Source organism: Nerophis ophidion, linkage group LG23, assembly GCF_033978795.1.
Source record: "Nerophis ophidion isolate RoL-2023_Sa linkage group LG23, RoL_Noph_v1.0, whole genome shotgun sequence".
Taxonomy (NCBI): domain Eukaryota; kingdom Metazoa; phylum Chordata; class Actinopteri; order Syngnathiformes; family Syngnathidae; genus Nerophis; species Nerophis ophidion.
The window spans coordinates 24399575-24421975 of record NC_084633.1 but is presented as its reverse complement, the minus strand read 5'-3'; the positions used below and the strand labels follow the sequence as shown (position 1 = coordinate 24421975).

Sequence of the window (22401 nt, the reverse complement as noted above, 5' to 3'; positions counted from 1 at the left end):
AATGTTTCTGTGTATTGTCCTATCATATAAAGACTAAATTAAATAAACTACTTAGTGAATTGTTGAGGCCACAATAATTCACTAGGTAAGGTAAAAAACAAATAAATAAGTGGATTGTACTTGTATAGTGCTTTTCTACCTTCAAGGTACTCAAAGCGCTTTGACACTACTTCCACATTTACCCATTCTCACACACATTCACACACTGATGGAGGGAGCTGCCATGCAAGGCGCTAACCAGCACCCATCAGGAGCAAGAGGGAAGTGTCTTGCTCAGGACACAACGGACGTGACGAGGTTGGTACAAGGTGGGGATTAAACCAGGGACCCTCGGGTTGTGCACGGCAACTCTCCCACTGTGCCATATTACTATTGCAAAAGCAAACATTGGCCTCAAACATGACCTGGCCTCCGCCTCTGATCTTACTGCGCTTGACAATCAGCTGCCTTTTCTTTTTCTTGGATGTTTCTGAAAGTGCTACTACTACTACTACTTTTACTACTACGGCTAACACTGTCCCTTTTTCAGGGACAGAAGGGGGAGGAGGTGAGTTTGGATTGTGTCAACTTTGAGCGCGTTGAGGTTTTCATTTAATTGATGATTACAATGGTTGACGGAAGCAACCGCAACTTCAAAGGAGGATGCCAATTCAGTAATTAAACGTTTTGTAAATGATCTAATACCCCGACATGGATTCCCCAAAAAGATTAGGTCAAACAACAGCACCCATTTTAAGAATGCAGGTTATCATCCTCAGTTACAAGGTAAGGTTGAAAGGATGAACAAGAATCAAAATAAATTGGCTAAAATCTGTGCACAGACCAAATTGAATTTGATTGACATTTTCCCATTAGCATTAATGATCATTCGAATGTCCCTGAATAAAACTGTTTTTACGGCCTTGAATTTTTCACCCTATGAACTGCATACAGATCAGCCCTTCCCAGGACCAGCAGCTTCCTTGGAAGGCGGAATCAGCGTGAGACCAAAATGGTATTTTACAAAATGCATAATTTGTGTGCAGATTCGATGACAGGCTCCAGATTCCCTTCCACCCGCCGAGAGGGTCAGGGTCAAAGTTGGATCCCAGACCAACTCCCGAAACCTGACTGGGAGGAACCTCAGGAGAGAAAACACCATGCCAGCGATGACGAGAACTACTAAGGTTGCCAGCCACGATGTGTCCGCCGGACCTCCAGCAGCTGTGGAAAGAGGTGCCGGGGGTGCCGAGCGGCGAGGAGGCCTTGAAGAAAGCCGAGGGCCTCGACTTGAGCACCAACAACTCCAACTCTACGCCAGCCTTCCCTGAAGCGGCCAGCGCGCACATGCCACTGCACAGTCTGCCCAATGGACTGAGCCACACCCCAAAGAGAGACGGAGCCAGACTGTTGGTGTGGATCTCCTTCTCCGCCAAGGCAGCCAAAAGCCCAACGAGGTGTTGGCAGGCCACCAGCCTGAGGCACCACCGAGAGATCTACAAGAGCACTTATCGAGCAGGGACTCATACGAAATTCAGTTTTGTGTTCAAAATCAATTGGTAATCAGTCATATTGGTAACTACATTCATTGCAAATGCCGGAAAAATAATTCTGCAACAGCTTACAGTCATAAGTCTATATTCATTTTTAAACAGATTTTGTTTGATCTTTAATGTGAAATAAATCTGAATAAGCATATATTATATATATTTATATATATATTCATCTAATTATGTTCATGATCAAAGTATTCGGTTATTCCATTTTACTAATTCAAAGGGGAGGCCACTAATTGTGTTCTGTGATATGGTTTTGCTGCAGGCTGATAACAGCGATTGTTCAGTGAGGGTCATAGAGGAATTTTCGCCCCGTACAACATCCATCCATCCATTTTCTACCGCTTATTCCCTTTTGGGGTCACGGGGGGCGCTGGCGCCTATCTCAGCTACAATCGGGCGGAAGGCGGGGTACACCCTGGACAAGTCGCCATCTCATCGCAGGGCCAACACAGATAGACGGACAACATTCACACTCACATTCACACACTAGGGCCAATTTAATGTTGCCAATCAACCTATCCCCAGGTGCATGTCTTTGGAGGTGGGAGGAAGCCGGAGTACCCGGAGTACCCGGAGGGAACCCACGCATTCACGGGGATAACATGCAAACTCCACACAGAAAGATTCCGAGCCTGGATTTGAACCCAGGACTGCAGGACCTTCGTATTGTGAGGCAGATGCACTAACCCCTCTGCCACCGTGAAGCCCCCCCCCCCTGTACAACAACATTGGGGTTTTCGCCTTTATCTGTGGTAGAGATTTTAAGTAAGTGGCCTGGGTCAGAAATCGGTATGGTCCAGGGTTCTAGAACCCTGGAAGAGGGGTAATTAGTGGAATTTCTGACCTTTTGGTACCATATTTTGCGTCCGTCAAAGTCCGGAAAGAGAGCGAGGTTGAAAAGCATTAAGGACACAAAAGTAGTGGAATGTCTGCTCGTTCTCGTTTTCTATTCTGATCCACTGGAAGTGCATATGTGGGTTAGAGTTGAACGTATGGTCGGTCTGATCATTCTACAAAACTTTTTTATTGTCTATTATGACTAAGGGATTCAAGGATGTTGCAGAACAAACAGGTTCAAAACAACGGGACCTTGACACATGAGGGAAACATAAATGGCCAGTAGACCAATCCTATGTGTGATTTGCATGATTCTCGATCATTCAAGTCCTTCGGAGGACGTTGTGTCTCCATGGGCAATTCAATCCAACTTTGTACTTTTTGATTATGGGTAAATAAAACTTCTGTACTAAATTCACTTTGTTTGCTGTTTAAGCTTCGGACCCTCCACCACAGTTCAATGGTTGGAATTGGTCCGGAAAATATCCAAATGTGCAGTACTTAGTGGAGAAAAGTTTGGACACCCTGGTTTGCACAATGGCCTCCGTATAAATGTTGATCATCACACTGATTTTTCGTGACAAAGATTCAATGAATTTTGCAAACCTAGTTAAATGTTTGTTTGCATGTAAAACCATATTTATGCTCTATAAAATGTCTTTCATTTCCATTTTGCAGGACAATTGGAGTAACCATGTTTTGGATGGGAACACCTGTTTTGGTTTTCATCTGATCTTTTTAAACAGGAAAACCAACTGTACATTTTCAACAGAGTGGTAAACATGCCCCGCTCAGAGTGGTACTGAGAACAAAAAGCAAGAGTGCTATGATATTTTATAAAAAGTTTTTAATTCCAATGAACAAAAACCATAAAAGACAAATAAAAGCAATCATAAGTCCCCCAAAACAATGAAGATAAAAGGTTTGGTGGAGAAAGGGAGCGCGTGGAGCTTTCAAATAAAGAGCAAAGTACATCTACGTCCAAGTACAGGAATCACGGAGGAGGCTGGGAAGTTCATCTGGACTGCTCGACTAGAGTGGGACAGAAAAGAGCAGACGTCAGATCTCAACAACAGCTGAACATTCCAACTCTCAGCAGTCCTTTCAACTTGCTCTGCCAACTGTGGTCCCAAATTGACTAATGAAATAACAGCAGGCGATTATCTCTCTTAAAGGCAGCATAATGACAGGTGATGACAGCAGAGCGACTAATTAGAAAGGGCAAGCGTCGTACTGTAAGAGGAGATGTCGATTTCATCGGGCAGCTCGGCCACGTTGACCTCGAAGCGGTCTTGCACGTCATTCAGAGTCTTGGCGTCGGTCTCGTCGGACACAAAGGTTACAGCCAGGCCTTTGGTGCCAAACCTACCAGCGCGGGCAACCTGATGAGCAGACAGTGCAGGTGTGAAGCCATGACCTTTGACCCTGCTCTACTACATGTCCTTACCCTGTGCAAGTAGGTGTCGGAATCTTCCGGCATGTCATAGTTGAAGACGATGTTGACCCGCTCGATGTCCATCCCTCGGCCGAAGAGGTTGGTGGCCACCAAAATGCGCCTTTGGAAGTCTTTGAACTGCTGGTAGCGAGACAGCCTTGAGGGACAAAGGGGGCACAGTGAGACGGGCACAGCTGGCATGAGATTTGAAGGCAACGATGTGTTGAGTTCACGCCCACAGCTGGGAGTGCTTACCTCTCTTCCTGAGCCATTCCCCTGTGGATGGCAATCGCAGGGAAGTTTTGCTCCACCAGAAGTTGAGACAGAGCGATGCAACGCTGAATGGACTTGACAAAGATCACCACCTGGAGGCAAGACAGGGTTACTACACACAAGCAATAGTGGCTGATATTGTTGCCATGTGATAAACAATGGCATGTATTATTTACAGCTGAAGTCCCACAATAAATAATATAAATACAAAATAGCTCCAATATCATAAAAAACGTTCCTCATTGCTTTATTTTGAAAACAACAAAACGGTGCATTTCCATGGCCTGTCAGAAGCGCGTCAGTTGGTGGCGCACCTAAAGTAGTTGACAGCCGGCAAAAGTAAGGAGAGAAAGTTGAAGAGAAAGATATTTTAAGTTAATTAATGCATTTCTTGTTCAACCGCTCTACATATTCTACCATTACTACCGACAATAAGGTCTAACTTTACGCCTGCCAACCTGCGTTTGCACATCGCCGTGTGGAGTGTGCACTTGTCCCCATGAGTGCGTGGGTTTCCCACCACATTCCAAAAAGATGCATGTTAGCTTCATTGGAAACCGCAAATTGTCCAAAGATATGAATGCTTGTCTATCTGTGCCCTGCGATTGGCCATGCTAACATGAGTTACCTAATCTATTGTATATTAGCAGCATTAGAACTCAACCTTCATCCTGCATAATTGTATTGCTTTTTTCCAATGTATTCTAATTTATATTATGGTGATTCCTATATGTATGTGCACTTCATGTGTATTTATAATGGACTTTTAGTGTGGTTACCTTTAGTGACATTGTGAAAAATATCAACGAAACACATTTATAGATATATTTTTCCAAATCTAATTCAAAGGACTGTTTGGCAAAATAAAACAAAATTCAGAAAGGGCAGAATAAAGTGTTACTTTTACAATAAGCAGCAATTGAAACAGCATTGAACAAATGGGTTGTACTTGTATAGCGCTTTTCCACCCCTTTTCAAGGAGCCCAAAGAGCACAGTCTACCAAGTCAAATGTGTTAAAGATGATTGTGATTCTGATAGGAACTTTATTTTATTAATGTTATATTAATATCTATTACTTGTTTTAAATTTACATAAAACATTTTATTAATTTTAAAAGAAAATACATGCATAATTGCAAATCAAAATGAAAATGTCATATTGACCACGCCTCATTCTTTCTCCCGCCACTATATGGTGGCAATCCAGGGGAACCCCGATAGTATATATTAGAGGTGTAACAATTGTTTGATATATCGATTTATATTCCTACATTTAAAGTGTATTGGTCTGTGCTCGGCAAGTTTGCCTTTGAAGAGATAGGTATCAATCCAAGATTGTTTTAAAAGAATGTCAATCGACAATCAAGATGGCGGCGCCAGGACAGGCTGCGGCTTGAAGTTCTCGGTAGAAATGGAACATTTGGCAAAAAATACCGGACAATTTTGCAAATTTCATGGCTGGCTTACAGCGTGGACACTCCGTGATCACTTACGACCGCCAGACAATTCTGGATGTTGATAGATTGGGCCGTTTTGGACTAAAAGATGTGTATGTTGGAGCACCTAGCTAGCATGGGAATACTTGGGCCTGTGAAGGAGCGGAGTATAGTACCAGCGGGGGCAGTCTATGGAAGACACGCAAGCGGTGTGATCGAAAGCAGAAACGCGGATGCCGAGCGGGGCTAACAACAAAGCAAAAGGCTAATCCCCACAGAGCACCGCTTCCCTCCATGCTGAAGCCGGATTTAAAAGGAAGACACGAGCCTACTGGTCTGGGTAAGGAGTCAGTTAAGTTAGAACAAGTTTTTTCTGCTATGATAGTTTCGGAGTTGGACATGTGTTCTACTGAGGTGGCAAATTATGATGCATTCAGTTTATCACAGCACCAAACAAACAATCGGAAAATTCCCGTCAAATCAATTCCTAGATATGGTCGTAATTATTTGAAGTGCACTACGCATAATAAACGCAACATTATTAATATTGATACTACGGGTAATTTGATCAAAAACTCCTTAAAACAGCCCACTACCCATAATATAGGTTTTTTAAACATAAGATCATTGTCTCCCAAAACGTTACTAGTTAATGAGGTCATTAGAGACAACAATCTTAACGTCATCGGTCTCAGCGAAACCTATCATGTAGAAAGCTGGAACGCAAATGGCGCACGACTAAACTTGAGGTGCACCATCACGAATGGAGTGATAGTTTAATACCTTAAAAACGCATGCTTACCTTAGGTAAAGCTAATTATTACTCTAATCTCATCCACCTTTATAAAAACGATCCCAAGTTTTTGTTTAGTACGGTAGCATCGCTAAGCCAACAAGGGACTCATTCCAGTAGCTCCACCCACTCAGCAGATGACTTTATGAAATTCTTTAATAAGAAAATTGAAGTCATTAGAAAGAAGATCAAAGACAATGCGTCCCAGCTACAACTGGGTTCTATTAACACAGATACGACTGTATATACGGCGGATACTGCCCTCCAAAATAGTTTCTCTTGTTTTGATGAAATAACATTAGAAGAATTGTTACATGTAAATGGAATAAAACAAACATGTTTACTTGACCCACTTCCTGGGAAACTTATCAAGGAGCTCTTTGTAATATTAGGTCCATCAGTGTTAAATATTATAAACTTATCACTTTCCTCTGGCACTGTTCCCCCAGCATTCAAAAAAGCGGTTATTCACCCTCTCCTTAAAAGACCTAACCTCGATCCTGACCTCAAGGTAAACTACCGACTGGTGTCTCACCTTCCCTTTATTTCAAAAATCCTTGAAAAAATTGTTGCAGAGCAGTTAGATGAACACTTAGCGTCCAACAATCTATGTGAAACCTTTCAATCTGGTTTCAGGGCAAATCACTCTACGGAGACAGCCCTCGCAAAAATGACTAAGGATCTATTGCTAACGATGGATTCTGATGCGTCATCTATATCGATCTTAGCGCTGCTCTCGATACCGTCGATCATAATATTTTATTAGAGCGTATCAAAACCCAAATTGGTATGTCAGGCTAAGCACTGTCTTGGTTTAACTCTTATCTTACTGACAGGATGCAGTGCGTCTCCCATAACTATGTGACCTCGGACTATGTTAAGGTAACGTATGGAGTTCCCCTGGGTTTGGTCCTTGGCCCTACACTCTTCAGCATCTACATGCTGCCGCTGGGTGACGTCATACGCAAATACGGTGTTAGCTTTCACTGTTATGCTGATGACACCCAACTCTACTTGCCCCTAAAGCTGACCAACACGCCAGACTGTAGTCAGCTGGAGGCGTGTCTTAATGAAATTAAACAATGGATGTCCGCTAACTTTTTGCAACTCAACGCCAAAAAAACGGAAATGCTGATTATCGGTCCTGCTAGACACCGACCTCTATTTAATAATACAACTTTAACATTTGACAACCAAACAATTAAACAAGGTGACACGGTAAAGAATCTGGGTATTATCTTCAATCCCAACTATCTCGTTTGAGTCACACATTAAAAGCGTTACTAAAACTGCCTTCTTTCATCTCCATAATATCGCAAAAATTTGTTCCATTTTGTCCACTAACGACGCTGAGATCATTATCCATGCGTTTGTTATGTCTCGCCTCAATTACTGTAACGTATTATTTTCGGGCCTCCCCATGTCTTGCATTAAAAGATTACAGTTGGTACAAAATGCGGCTGCTAGACATTTGACAAGAACAAGAAAGTTTGATCATATCACGCCTATACTGGCTCACCTGCACTGGCTTCCTGTGCACTTAAGATGTGACTTTAAGGTTTTACTACTTACGTATAAAATACTACACGGTCTAGCTCCATCCTATCTTGCCGATTGTATTGTACCATATGTCCCGGCAAGAAATCTGCGTTCAAAGGACTCCGGCTTATTAGTGATTCCCAGAGCCCAAAAAAAGCCTGCGGGCTATAGAGCGTTTTCCGTTCGGACTCCACTACTCTGGAATGCCCTCCCGTTAACAGTTCAAGATGCTACCTCAGTATAAGCATTTAGGTCTCACCTTAAAACTAATTTGTATACTCTAGCCTTTAAATAGACTCTCTTTTTAGACCAGTTGATCCGCCTTTTCTTTTCTTTTTCTCCTCTGTCCCACTCTCCCATATGCGGTCCTCTCCAAGGTTTCTCATGTCATCATTGTCACCGACGTCCCACTGGGTATGAGTTTTCCTTGCCCTTATGTGGGCCCTACCGAGGATGTCGTTGTGATTTGTGTTGTGGTTTGTGCAGCCCTTTGAGACACTAGTGATTTAGGGCTATATAAATAATCATTGATTGATTTTATCGATACTATAAAAAGGAAACCATTGGACTTAAAAATGTCAAGACTTTATATGAAGTTTATTACTTAGAAAAATAAAGATTTTAAACGTTAAGTCTATTTCCCTGTCTGTGGTGCCATCAAAACAGAAGTAGCAGATACATATGTTGGTCAAGAAAAGTCAGAACAAAAGGTGATCACCACACGACAATAGTGTGTGTGTGTGTGTGTGTGTGTGTCTTTAAGGGGTGGTGCTGATGTGTGTGACTCAAATGCGGCACAAAAGTGAACAGAGTCCCACGAGAGTTTGGCTGTCTGTGTGCTAAACGCGAGTTGTGTGTGGCCAACAACAGCTCTTGTACGTGTGTTTTGACTCCCTGGGTTTGTATCATCAACTGTCTCTCCTTCACTGTCAACTTATTCACTACAAGCAACAAAACCACTGCAAACAACTTTAAAACACAGAAGACACAATGGAAGTGACAGCGATTCCCGCGACACAAGGAGAAGTCATTTGATGAGAAACAAAGTAATAGAAGATGGATGAAGGAGTCTATGGACCAACACCATCAACTGAAGGAGTCTATGGACCAACACCATCAACAGAGATGCTGTCCTTCAATGGCAAGCCAGGGTGGAGAAAAGACACTATAAGGCTAGATTGAACATTATTTAGCAGAGAAATGTTCTCTTAAAATGTTGTACACTGAACTTTGATTGAAAATTGCCTGAATGGTTAAATAACCGGCCCTGCGATGAGGTGGCGACTTGTCCAGGGTATATGCCGCCTTCCGCCCGACTGTAGCTGAGATAGGCGCCAGCGCCCCCCGCGACCCCAAAAGGGAATACGCGGTAGTAAATGGATGGATGGTTAAATAACTACTATTTATTTCACAGTTGTTTGGGATCGTATAATTCTAAAAAATAATAATAATATTTTCCCTGAATCGTATATCACAACCAATATTATCAAAATTTACAAGGAATAGTCACACCCCTATTATATATTACAAATGTATTATTGAAGGGTCCCTAATATGCAATACCAACTTTTCTTACATGTGTTTATGTATTTGTGATCTGTGTAAAATGTTCAAATCAAATCATGGAGGCATAAATGTATAAAACAAACTTGCCTTCCTTCATACTTCCTCCAAACCAGCCCTTTGGAATTTGCTTCTAGTGTCATGTTTTTGCCCAAGTGTGGTGTCAGGGGATTATCAATCTATGGCTTCATTTTCTTGAATACAAAACTCACAGAATGTTCTTCGTCCGCAGTCGCCACAAACTTTTGTTGGTTTATTTTTCACTGTAAAGGTTTCTTTCAGGCGATGATATTGTCTCTGATTTATTCATCTACTTCAGGGGTAGGTAACCTATGGCTCTAGAGCCAGATGTGGCTCTTTTGATGACTGCACCTGGCTCGCAAATAAATCTTAGCTGACATTGCTTAACACGATATGTAATGAATAATTCCGCTGGTAATCACAGTGTCAAACATAACATTCAAAATATAAAACATTCTCATGCATTTTCATCCATCCATCCGGTTTCTACCGCATCTGTTCAAGGAGTCACATTAATGGTAAGAAGTGTTTTATTTATTGTTGGTTAGCCTCAGAATAACAATGTTATTAAAAAGAATAAGAGACTTATTATACTCTAAAAATGTTGGTCTTTCTTAAAAATGCACGCATATAGTTGTATTCAGTGTTAAAAATAAATAAATTATATGGCTCTCAGAGAAATACTTTTAAAAATATTTGACTTGTATGGCTCTCTCAGTCAAAAAGGTTCCCGACCCCTGATCTGCTTGCTCATTTCTTCTTAGTTTGCTACTCTGATATTAAAACAGTTAGGCTTCTGTTGAAAAATACAAAGTAGTATTTGGTTGTTTTCGCATTTCATTCAAGCTAGCTTGGCACCGCAGTTAGCATGTTCGCTCCTCCTGTGTGTGGCCACGCTAGATCTACATTTGAGAACTGTCTGTAGTACTTTTCAAAATACGTAGATAAGAGACATTTGTCCATTCATTCAGAAAAGTCAGCATTCCAATCCTGATGCATCTACCGATTTGCGGAAAATGACCCTAAACTGTAAAATGCAGTGGAAGCGCAAGTTTCTGGACTTTGGGTGGAAAAGGGCCCTAATGTCAGATCTTCACCATAAATAGCAAATATAATTTTTACCTGGTTGAATTCCAGCACGTCAAGCAGGTCAAAAAGTTTGCGGTTCTTCTCGCTGTCCTTCAGCTTGCAGTAGTACTGCTGCAGGCCATGCAGCGTCAGTTTGGTCTCGTCATCCACGAACACCTCCATGGGCTAAGATAGATGACTTTTACTTTCAATTGCTAGCAAACATGCAAGCCTTGTTTAAAAAAAATTCTACTTACATCCTGCATGAATTTGCGACAGACCGGTCGGATGTCCTTACTCAGTGTGGCACTGAACATCATCACCTGCTTTTCGTGGGGAGTGATCTTGAAGATGTTCTGCACGTCACACCTCATGTCTGTGCAAAGACAGGATGGTACACCAATGAGCTCCAGCGCAAACGCCAAACAACATCCAACAATTACAACAAATACCTAGATGTTCCAACATTTTGTCACACTCATCCAGGACAAAATGTTTGACGTTCTTCAGACTGAGGGTCTTGTTCTGGATGAGAGCCAGAATGCGACCCGGCGTTCCCACGACAATGTGGGGGCAGTTCTTTTTCAGGACTTCCTCGTCGTTCTTGATGAGCATACCGCCAAAAAAGACTGCCGATTTGACTGCCGGCATGTACTTGGAGAAGCGCTCGTACTCTTTGCTGATCTGGAAGGCCAGCTCTCGTGTGTGGCACATGACCAATACAGCCACCTGCAAGACACCAGTTGAGAAGAATGAACATCATTTCAATAAACCAATGCTCAATACCGTATTTTTTGAAATATAAGTCGCAAATACTCCGTAGCAACTTATGTGTGAAATTATTAACACATTACCGTAAAATATCAAATATTATTTCTCATTCGCAGAAGAGACGAAGAAAATGTCAGCAATCGTCACACACACATCAGCAATCGTCACATCAACCAAGAATAATTCGGTGGGGGAAGGTCATGGCAGAAGTGCATTGTGGGTCATGAAATGCTAACTGCTTTATGCTACTGCCGTAGCTATTAAAATGGTTCATATCGTTGGCGGTAACTTATAAAAACTGAGAAGGGCTGAACAAAAATGGCACCGAAAATCATGTATTGCAGATTACACACTATCAAATAATATTATTTACCTAATTTGCGGAAGAGACAAACAAAATGTCAGCAATCGTCACACACACGTCACTAATCGTCACACACACGTCAACCAATAAGAATTCAGCGGGGGAGGGTCACGGCAGAAGTGCATTGAGGGTCATGAAATGCTAACTGCTATATGCTACTGCCGTAGCTATTAATATGGATCATATCATTGGCGGTAACTTATAAAAACTGAGGGCTGAACAAAAATGGCACCGAAAATCATGTATTGCAGATTACACAATATCCAATAATATTTATCTCATTTGCGGAAGAGACGAAGAAAATGTCAGCAATCGTCACACACACGTCAACCAATAAGAATTCGGTGGGGGAGGGTCATGGCAGAAGTGGTCATGAGATGCTAACTGCTACATGCTACTGCCGTAGCTATTAAAATGGATCATTTCAACGTTGGCGGTAACTTATAAACACTGAGAAGGGCTGAACAAAAACGGCACTGAAAAGGAAATCATGTACTGCAGATTACAAGCTGGACGTAGTGAAATATGCAGCAGAAAACTACAAGAGGAAGCGGCACATACCTTTGGAGTTGGCAGAGTTGTTTAGAAGCGACATTGAGGAAGATTTCATCGGATTTATCGATTAGGAGTGACAGATTGTTTGGTAAACCTATAGCATGTTATATGTTATAGTTATTTGAATGACTCTTACCATATTATGTTACGTTAACAAACCAGGCACGTTCTACGTTGGTTATTTATGCGTCATATAACGTTCACTTATTCAGCCTGTTCATTATTCTTTCTTTATTTTGAATTGCCTTTCAAATGTCTATTCTTGATGTTGGATCAAATACATTTCTCCCAAAAATGAGACTAATACTCTAGTGCGACGTATATGTTTATTTCCTTCTTTATTATACATTTTCAGCTGGGGCGACGTATACTCCGGAACGACCTATAATCCGAAAAACACGGTAAATAATGACATTTGATTAAATGACTCCTTCTGCCAAATCAATAAAATCTCCAGTACTCTCAATAGCTGTTACCAATTTGGACAGATTCTTTTCTGCAAAGAGTGATAACGTTACAATCGTTCTAAGACTGAGTCTGCATGTGCATGGAATGATGTTGAGTCGTAGAAATCTTCCAAAGGCATGGTAGTTTCAGGTTCTATACCCCAGCTTATTGAACTAATATTAAGTACAGTGAGTGGCACCAATTTCAATGGTTCCGTGACACAGTTGCCATTTTCAAAACTGCCCTCGCCAAACAGTGTCGCTCATTGAAATAAGCAAACATTTAATTGCTGCTTTGCACCCCACAAAAACACCACAATTTTACATGGAACATACCCTTCAAACAACTTTGACTACATTTACACTGCAGGCCAAAGTTGCCGAATCAGATTTTTTTTTTTAGATCTGGTGCTAGCGGGCTGTATAATATAGCCAAGAGTCATGGATGCATGGCATTCTGGGTAATTATTATGTTGCGTTTATAATGTGTTACAGAGCCGATGTTATCCCGAAATGTGTTTGTTATCCTTGTTTGGTGTGGGTTCACAGAGTGTGGCGCATATTAGTAAGAGTGTTAAAGTTGTTTTATATCACAACCACCAGTTTGATCTGTATGGCTGTGAAACAAGACCCATGGTTTACACATAGTAAAAGCAAAATAAAACTCCTCCGCCTTTTTGAAAATTACGACAGGGGAAGCGTCACTCATGACGTCACAAATTAGACCCGGCGGTAAAAGTAAGCATGCACTAATAAGTTTGGGGAGCGAATTTGACCCGGCAGTAGTTCAAGGCAGGCGCATATTACACGGCTATTCAAGGAAATACGGTAAGTAAAGTTTATGACAACATTTTTCCAAAACACAATATAGAATGTGAGATATAACAGGATAATGCATACATTTATCATTTGTTTCCAAACAGTTACAAAGAGTGGGACCCCATTTCTATGACTTGATGAGGCAAAACTGTAGCAAGCAAAGTAATTGACTTCGTTTTCATTTATTGTTTGACTATCGGCCCAGGCCCACATCAGATGTATACCAACCTGTCCATCAACTGGTTCGATCTGTTGAAGGGTGGCCAGTACAAACACAGCAGTCTTGCCCATACCGGACTTGGCTTGGCAAAGGATGTCCATGCCTAGGATGGCTTGCGGGATGCATTCATGCTGGACTGTATGAAAAGGTGGACAAAAATAGATTAACGCATGTAAGCAGTTGCCAGAAATAGAAACAGCCGAGCACTATGTCTGCCGCCTTATAATTCCTGATGGATTACCTTCAGATGGATGTTCAAAACCACAGTCAATGATGGCGCGGAGTAGCTCGGGTTTGAGAAGGAAATCCCTGAATCCAGAGCTGTGGATAGAAACATAAGAGCCCTTCACCTCCTTCTTCCCGGCGGGGGCTGCAGTCTCAGGTGCTCCTTGGGGCTCATCGTCATCTTCGTAGTCGAGCAACTCATTATCGACGTCAGTCTCAGCCATCTTGTCTATGGAGCAATACGAGGGGAGTTTTAGTGAAAAAACATTTTCCGGACAGTTCATAGACAATGTACCCTGAAGGAGTTTACAAAATTCGAGCTAAGGAATATATATATTACATACCCAAATCTTTCCAAAATTAAAGAAATACAAATCCTAATTATTAATTATTATTATTAAATTAATTATACCCTTCACAGAATTTTTTTAAACTTAAATAAATAAATAAATGGGTTGTACTTGTATAGCGCTTTTCTGCCTTCAAGGTACTCAAAGCGCTTTGACACTACTTCCACATTTACCCATTCACACACACATTCACACACTGATGGAGGGAGCTGCCATGCAAGGCGCCAACCAGCACCCATCAGGAGCAAGGGTGAAGTGTCATGCTCAGGACACAACGGACGTGGCGAGGTTGGTTCTAGGTGGGATTTGAACCAGTGACCCTCGGGTTGCGCACGGCCACTCTTCCACTGCGCCACGCCGTAGCTAAAAGTTGAATTTAACATGGAGGTTGATGGCTGTTATATGTGTGGAGCTGTAGAGGATGTCATTCATCTGTTAATGGAATGTGAGTGTACATGTGTTTTGGAAGGAGATCGGAGATTGGCTGAGAAACAAGGGTGTGGAGATGTCCCCATTCTCTATAGAAGAAATCAAATTTGGCATTTCTGAAAATGACTGTAACATAGACATGTTTGTCAAAATTATTATTCCACAAGCAACACATTTTCTACATCCATCCCATCTATTTTCTACCGCTTGTCCTTTACGGCGTTGCGGGGGGTGCTGGAGCCTATCTCAGCTGCATTCGGGGGTGGTAGGCGGGGTACACCATGGACATAAATGTCGATATTTATAAAAGTAAGGCCTACATTTTGTAATTGGCTTTATGGGTTACAATTACCAATCAAATATTGCAGAATGATTAAGAGTACAAAAGTCCTTAAATCGATATCCTTGTTAAAAAAAACTTTTAAAGTGCTTTTGGTAGCCCTTTTTTTGTATTATTGCTCTGAATTTGCTTTTGTTTTCTTTCCTAGACGTTGAAAGTGCCTTGACTTTTGTGTGAGTTATAAATGTATGCTTATTGGTCATTAAAAAAATAAAATACAACTATTAGGAGTGATTAACATTAACGCTGAGTCCAAATATTCAACCGTCCGTGATTAAATTAATTATTTAATCATAGGTAACTACGTAATTTCAAATTATTTTACAGCTTCTAAACAAAGGTTAGTCAGAATAATATGTTTGATTATAAAGTACTCATTGGTTAAACAAACTGGCTAGTTTGGCTATTGTGTTGCGTAACCATAGCTAACGTGGCTAGCTAACATGCTATTTCCAGAAATATGTTATTGAAAACCCCGCCTTGTGTATATACAACCACGAACAGTGAACACAATAACGTTAAATAAATAAACGCAATTAATTCGAAAGTGTGTGGTTTGTTTACAACAAACTAATAAGTAAAAGACGGTGGGCCGGCGAAGCTAAGTGATGCTAGGCTAGGCCACAACATGCTAGCGCACTGAATAGAAGCAAGAAACAATGAATGAGGGAAGTCTCGCTCTATTTAAAGTGTCTTCCTCGCTCATAAAAAAACACCGATCTCGAACACAATTGCAGACACGTAATGAAAGACGACACACTCATTTTCATTAAACAGGACTTATGCGAGAAACTTACCTCAATATTGGTTAAATGCAGCAGGAACTCCGAAACCGCATGCGAGGCCTTACTACGTCTCGTACAGTCAACCGGAAGTCCCGCCTTTCGTAAACTGCTTTACGTCATTGGTGAATTTTTTTTAAGGCAGCCAATGAACGAAGCCGGGGATTGGACGATGGACTCCTCATCTCAATCGAAAAAAAAGCGGGTGACTGCGAGGAATGGTAAGGGAGTCCAAAAAAAATCTGCTGCTTTATAGAAAAAAAGGCCACCAGTATTGAACTGGTAAGAAGCTACTTAACCAACAAGAAACAATATGTGAAGATAGGAGAACACATGTCCAAAGAGCTAAAAAATATCTTGTGGCATACCTCAGGGATCAATACTCGGAACAAAATTGTTCAATCTCTATATCATACTTGCCAACATTTTCGTAGCGTCTGTTAAGAGTTAGTGCTGGCTATAAAGCATTATACACATATTTAAAAAAAAAAACACTGGGCTAAATAAAATAATATAGAGTATGGATCCACCCCAGTCCACACTCCATTTTGGTAGGTGGCGGTATGCACACCAGAAGGTTGCTTGCCAACCGCCGTTAAAAAGAAGAAGAGTTAGTGCTGCAAGGGGTTATGGGTATTTGTTCAGTTGTGTTTATGTTGTGTTATGGTGCGGATGTTCTCCCGAAATGTGTTTGTCATTCTTGTTTGGTGTGGGTTCACAGTGTGGCGCATATTTGTATCAGTGTTAAATTGGTTTGTACGGCCACCCTCAGGGTGACCTGTATGGCTGTTGATCAAGTATGCCTTGCATTCACTTGTGTGTATGTTTAGGCTGCATATATGAAGTAATTGGGCCAGCACGCTGTTTGTATGGAGGAAGAGTGGACGTGACGACAGATTGTAGAGGACTTTAAAAGCAGTGGCTTTAAGGCACGCCCCCAATATTGTTGTACTGGTAGAAGTCGGGAGAAATACGGGAGAATGGTTGCCCCGGAAGATTTTCGGGAGGGGCACTGAAAATCAGGAGTCTCCCGGGAAAATCGGGAGGGTTGGCAAGTATTAGTGGCATTGTCTCCTTCGTAGGGGGGTGTATATTGTAGAGCCCCGGAAGAGTTAGTGCTGGTTATAAAACATTATACACATATTTAAAAAACACTGGGCTAAATAAAAGAATATAGAGTAGAGATCCACCTTGGTCCTCACTCCATTTCCGTAGGTGGCGGTAATGCACACTAAAAGGCTGCTTGCCAACTGCCATTAAAAAAGGGAGAAGAAGAAGAGTTAGTGCTGCAAGGGTTTCTGGGTATTTGTTCTATTGTGTTTATGTTGTGTTATGGTGCGGCTGCTCTCCCGAAATGTGTTTGTCATTCTTGTTTGGTGTGGGTTCACTGTGTGGCGCATATTTGTAACAGTGTTAAAGTTGTTTGTACAGCCACCCTCAGAGTGAACTGTATGGCTGTTGATCAAGTATGCCTTGCATTCATTCACTTGTGTGTGTATATTTAGGCTGCCTATATGAAGTAATTGGGCCGGCACGCTGTTTGTATGGAGGAAGAGCGGATGTGACGACAGGTTGTAGAGGACGTTAAAGGCAGTGGCTTTAAAGTACGCCCCCAATAATGTTGTACTGGTGGAAGTTGAGAGAATGGTTGCCCTGGGAGATTTTCGGGAGGGGCACTGAAATTCAGGAGTCTCCCGGGAAAATCGTGAGGGTTGGGAAGTATGAGTGCCATTGTCTCTTTCGATGTCATAAATAGTAGACACAGATGAACCCGCCATTAAACGTAATTGTTCAGAAAATCCATCTTTTTCTTGCCGCAGGTTGGAGAAACAGGAATCTTCGAAAGTGGTTTGAGAAGGTAATTATTTGCAGTTGAAGGCACAATTTCATAAAACAAAAAAAGTTAGCCAGGCACTTCTTACTTTTTCAGACGAGATTGAACATTGTGTACTGACTTGTTCAGGTCAAAGTTTCATGCATTGGGTTTCATCTTGAACATGTTGTCTTTCGAACTACGAGCTAGCAAACTAAACTAACGAGCATACTAAGCAAAATCCCTCAGATTCTTTTAGGTAAGACCACTTTTTGTATCTATTAATATTTATTTATTTTATTTACTTTATTTCTTGTGTCTTATATATTTGTCACTTACCTTACAGTCTATGAAAAAGACATTTGCAAAGTTACAAAGGACTTAAAGTTAGTATTATTTGCAGATGATACAACTGCAGGGAAAAAGCAGTTGAAAATGGATGGATGGATGATACAACTGCATTTTGTTCAGGAGAGAACACACAGAAGCTAATACAAATAATAACAGAACAAATGTTTTATTTATTTTATTTATTTATTTATTTATTTCGGCAATCTTCACATAAAACAAAGAACAAAAAAAGAAAAAAAAAACACTCATTTGAGCAATGATTGAGCCGAAAGGGTGTAGGTTGAAGCAACGCTTATATAAACCTACCCCATCACAACAAGAACAAGGTTCAAAATATATAAAATCTAAAACATGCTTCACTTATATGACTTTTTTTTTTTAAACAATATATAAGCAACATATATGTAGCACACGTCTCATATACACGGTTTAACATTTAAATCAAACATATACATTTGTGCACTTATATATATATATTATATATACACAATTTATTTAAATTCCATATAAAGTGGTAAAATATACATTTTAATATAACCTATATGTACAATTATGAAATCATAAATTGTATTTATATACATATTATATATTATTGTCTTTCTAAAACAATGTTTGCTCTTCTTTCTTATATTTACTAATGATAAATGATTCAAAAAGCTTTTTAAACTGGTTTATGTTGGTGCTGTGTTTTATTTCATCCTTTAAACAGTTCCATATTTTAACCCCTGCTATTGTTATACTCATTCGTTTCTGCGTTGTTCTACAATATTGGATCTTAAAAAGTAGTTCTCCTCTTAAATTATAATTCCCTTCTCTCTGTAAAAATCTTCTCTGTAACCCTGTTGGAAGTGAATCTTTATTTGCTTTATAAATCATTTGGGCAGTCTTGAGTTGGATGAGATCTGGTAGTTTTAAATCAAATGTTTTTATAAATAATCCATTAGTGTGTTCTCGGGGTCCTGTGTTATGTATCAGTCTGATGGCCCTTTTTTGCATTATGAATAGTGGTTGGATGTTCGTCCTATATGTATTTCCCCAAACTTCTAGACAGTAACTCAAATATGGTAAAACAAGTGTATAATAAAGAGTGTGTAATGTTTTTTGATTAAGAATGTGCCTTGTTTTACCCAGGACAGCAATACTTCTCGCCAACTTCCCTTTGATGTATGTAATGTGTGACTTCCAGCAGATCCTGTGGTCCAAGATCACACCCAAAAATTTGATTTTGTTTACTCTTTCTATACTAACATTGTCTATATATAATTTTACATCTATATCATTTCTCTTATTTCCAAATAACATAAAGTTAGTTTTATTTAGGTTTAATGATAATTTATTAGCATCAAACCATTTTTTTAGTTTATAAATCTCCATGGTGACGGTCCTCAGGAGCTGCTGCAAGTCCACATCAGAACAGAGTACATTGGTGTCATCCGCAAATAACACATATTTAAGGTTTTCAGTTACTTTACAAATATCATTTATATACATGATGAACATCTTGGGCCCTAAGACTGACCCCTGTGGTACCCCACATTTAATATTTAACCAACATGATTTTTTTTGTGATATCTGTACAAACTGCTTTCTATCAGATAAATAACTTTTTATCCATTCCAGAACAACACCCCTAAAACCATATTTTTCCATTTTTCTAATAAGAATACTATGGTCTACTGTATCAAAAGCCTTCTTAAGATCTAAGAATACTCCTATTGTATATTTATTTTTATCAATACTATCAGTTATTTCTTCAATTAAATCTGTTAATGCTTGTGCTGTTGATCGATTATTCCTGAAACCATACTGCCTATCTGTTAATAATTCATTTTTTTCTACAAAGCCATTGAATCTATTTTTAAATATTTTTTCCAATATTTTGGAGAACTGTGGTAATATTGAGATTCAATCAATCAATCAATGTTTACTTATATAGCCCTAAATCACTAGTGTCTCAAAGGGCTGCACAAACCACTACGACATCCTCGGTAGGCCCACATAAGGGCAAGGAAAACTCACACCCAGTGGGACGTCGGTGACAATGATGACTATGAGAACCTTGGAGAGGAGGAAAGCAATGGATGTCGAGCGGGTCTAACATGATACTGTGAAAGTTCAATCCATAATGGATCCAACACAGTCGCAAGAGTCCAGGCCAAAGCGGATCCAACACAGCAGCGAGAGTCCCGTTCACAGCGGAGACAGCAGGAAAACATCCCAAGCGGGGGCGGATCAGCAGCGCAGAGATGTCCCCAACCGATACACAGGCGAGCAGTACATGGCCACCGGATCGGACCGGACATAGGAGAAAAAGAAAAGAAACGGCAGATCAACTGGTCTAAAAAGGGAGTCTATTTAAAGGCTAGAGTATACAAATGAGTTTTAAGGTGAGACTTAAATGCTTCTACTGAGGTGGCATCTCGAACTTTTACCGGGAGGGCATTCCAGAGTACTGGAGCCCGAAATGAAAACGCTATATAGCCCACAGACTTTTTTTGGGCTTTGGGAATCACTAATAAGCCGGAGTCTTTTGAACGCAGATTTCTTGCCGGGACATATGGTACAATACAATCGGCAAGATAGGATGGAGCTAGACCGTGTAGTATTTTATACGTAAGTAGTAAAACCTTAAAGTCACATCTTAAGTGCACAGGAAGCCAGTGCAGGTGAGCCAGTACAGGCGTAATGTGATCAAACTTTCTTGTTCTTGTCAAAAGTCTAGCAGCCGCATTTTGTACCAACTGTAATCTTTTAATGCTAGACATGGGGAGACCCGAAAATAATACGTTACAGTAGTCGAGGCGAGACGTAACAAACGCATGGATAATGATCTCAGCGTCTTTAGTGGACAGAATGGAGCGAATTTTAGCGATATTACGGAGATGAAAGAAGGCCGTTTTAGTAACGCTTTTAATGTGTGACTCAAAGGAGACAGTTGGGTCAAAGATAACACCCAGATTCTTTACCGAGTCGCCTTGTTTAATTGTTTGGTTGTCAAATGTTAGAGTTGTATTATTAAATAGAGGTCGGTGTCTAGCAGGACCGATAATCAGCATTTCCGTTTTTTTGGCGTTGAGTTGCAAAAAGTTAGCGGACATCCATTGTTTAATTTCATTAAGACACGCCTCCAGCTGACTACAATCCGGCGTGTTGGTCAGCTTTAGGGGCATGTAGAGTTGGGTGTCATCAGCATAACAGTGAAAGCTAACACCGTATTTGCGTATGATGTCACCTAGCATGTAGATGCTGAAGAGTTCGGGCCAAGGACCGAACCCTGGGGAACTCCACACGTTACCTTAACGTAGTGTGAGGTCACATTGTTATGGGAGATGCACTGCATCCTATCAGTAAGATAAGAGTTAAACCAAGACAGGGCTAAGTCTGACATACCAATTCGTGTTTTGATACGTTCTAATAAAATATTATGATCGACGGTATCGAAAGCAGCGCTAAGATCGAGGAGCAGCAACATAGATGACGCATCAGAATCCATCGTTAGCAATCGATCACTAGTCTGGATTGGTCTGTAGTTTGTGAATAAGTGTCCGTCTCCCGCTTTGTGAATAGGAACAACTTTTGCAATTTTCATTAGTTGAGGAAATACTCCCACTTCAAATGAAAGGTTAAATAGATACGCTAATGGAGCACTAATTCCATCTATCACATACTTTAAAGTTTGCATGTCTATATCATCCACATCTTTGCTTGTTTTGTTCTTAAAACTTTTGACTATGTCCCTGATTTCTCTTCCTACTACTGGTTTTAAAAACATTGTTTTAGGGTTTGGGTTGATATAATCTGCTGCATCTATTTTTGTCCCTTCTACCTTTATCTCTTCTGCTAGTTTCGGTCCAATATTTATAAAATAATCATTAAATGTATTTACTATCACCTCCTTATCCTTAATCATGTTGTTATTTTCCATAAAGTATGGTGGGTATCGATTATCATCATTTTTATTTCTAATAATACCATTTAATATTTTCCATACACCTGTTATATTATTCTTGTTATATTCCAGTTTATTTATATTAAATATTTTTTACACATTCTGATTATATTGATTAGTTTATTTTTATATTTTTTAAATTTATTTTCATTTACCAAAGTTCTATTTTTTATAAATTTCTTTTATAAAATATTCTTTTTTTACAGGCATTTTGGAGTCCTTTAGTCATCCACGGTTTAAACTCGCCGTATTTTGACTTCCTTTTATAATTTACTACTGGACAATTTCCATCATATAGTATTTTAAATTTGTTTAAGAATTCTTCATAAGCTGTATTAACTTCTTTTTTTATCATAAATAGTATTCCAATTTTGCTTTTGTAGTTCATTCTTGAATTTGTTAAGCGTTTTCTCTGTTATGATTCTTTTATAGACAGTTTCACATTCATTCTTGATTTTAATTTTACTGGCACAAATTAAAAAGA

At 40.1% G+C, this 22401-nt stretch overlaps 1 protein-coding gene across 2 annotated transcripts; it reads right to left on the bottom strand.

Annotated features, from left to right (window-relative positions):
- Positions 1-3205: 3205 nt before the first annotated feature.
- LOC133541747 (ATP-dependent RNA helicase DDX39A) lies at positions 3206-15985 on the bottom strand. Of its 2 annotated transcripts, none has more exons than XM_061885315.1 (10): positions 15820-15985; positions 13920-14132; positions 13687-13814; positions 10956-11232; positions 10761-10879; positions 10558-10689; positions 4066-4175; positions 3823-3967; positions 3610-3757; positions 3206-3407 (listed from the first exon to the last, which is right to left on the bottom strand). In XM_061885315.1, the coding sequence occupies exons 2-10, from the start codon at positions 14125-14127 to the stop codon at positions 3391-3393; spliced, it is 1284 nt and encodes a 427-aa protein (XP_061741299.1). In that variant the 5' UTR covers positions 14128-14132; positions 15820-15985; the 3' UTR covers positions 3206-3390. The 2 variants fall into 2 exon arrangements, with proteins under 2 accessions (XP_061741299.1, XP_061741300.1); XM_061885316.1 differs by having other exon boundaries at positions 13920-14127; positions 15820-15971.
- Between the last annotated feature and the right edge of the window lie 6416 nt (positions 15986-22401).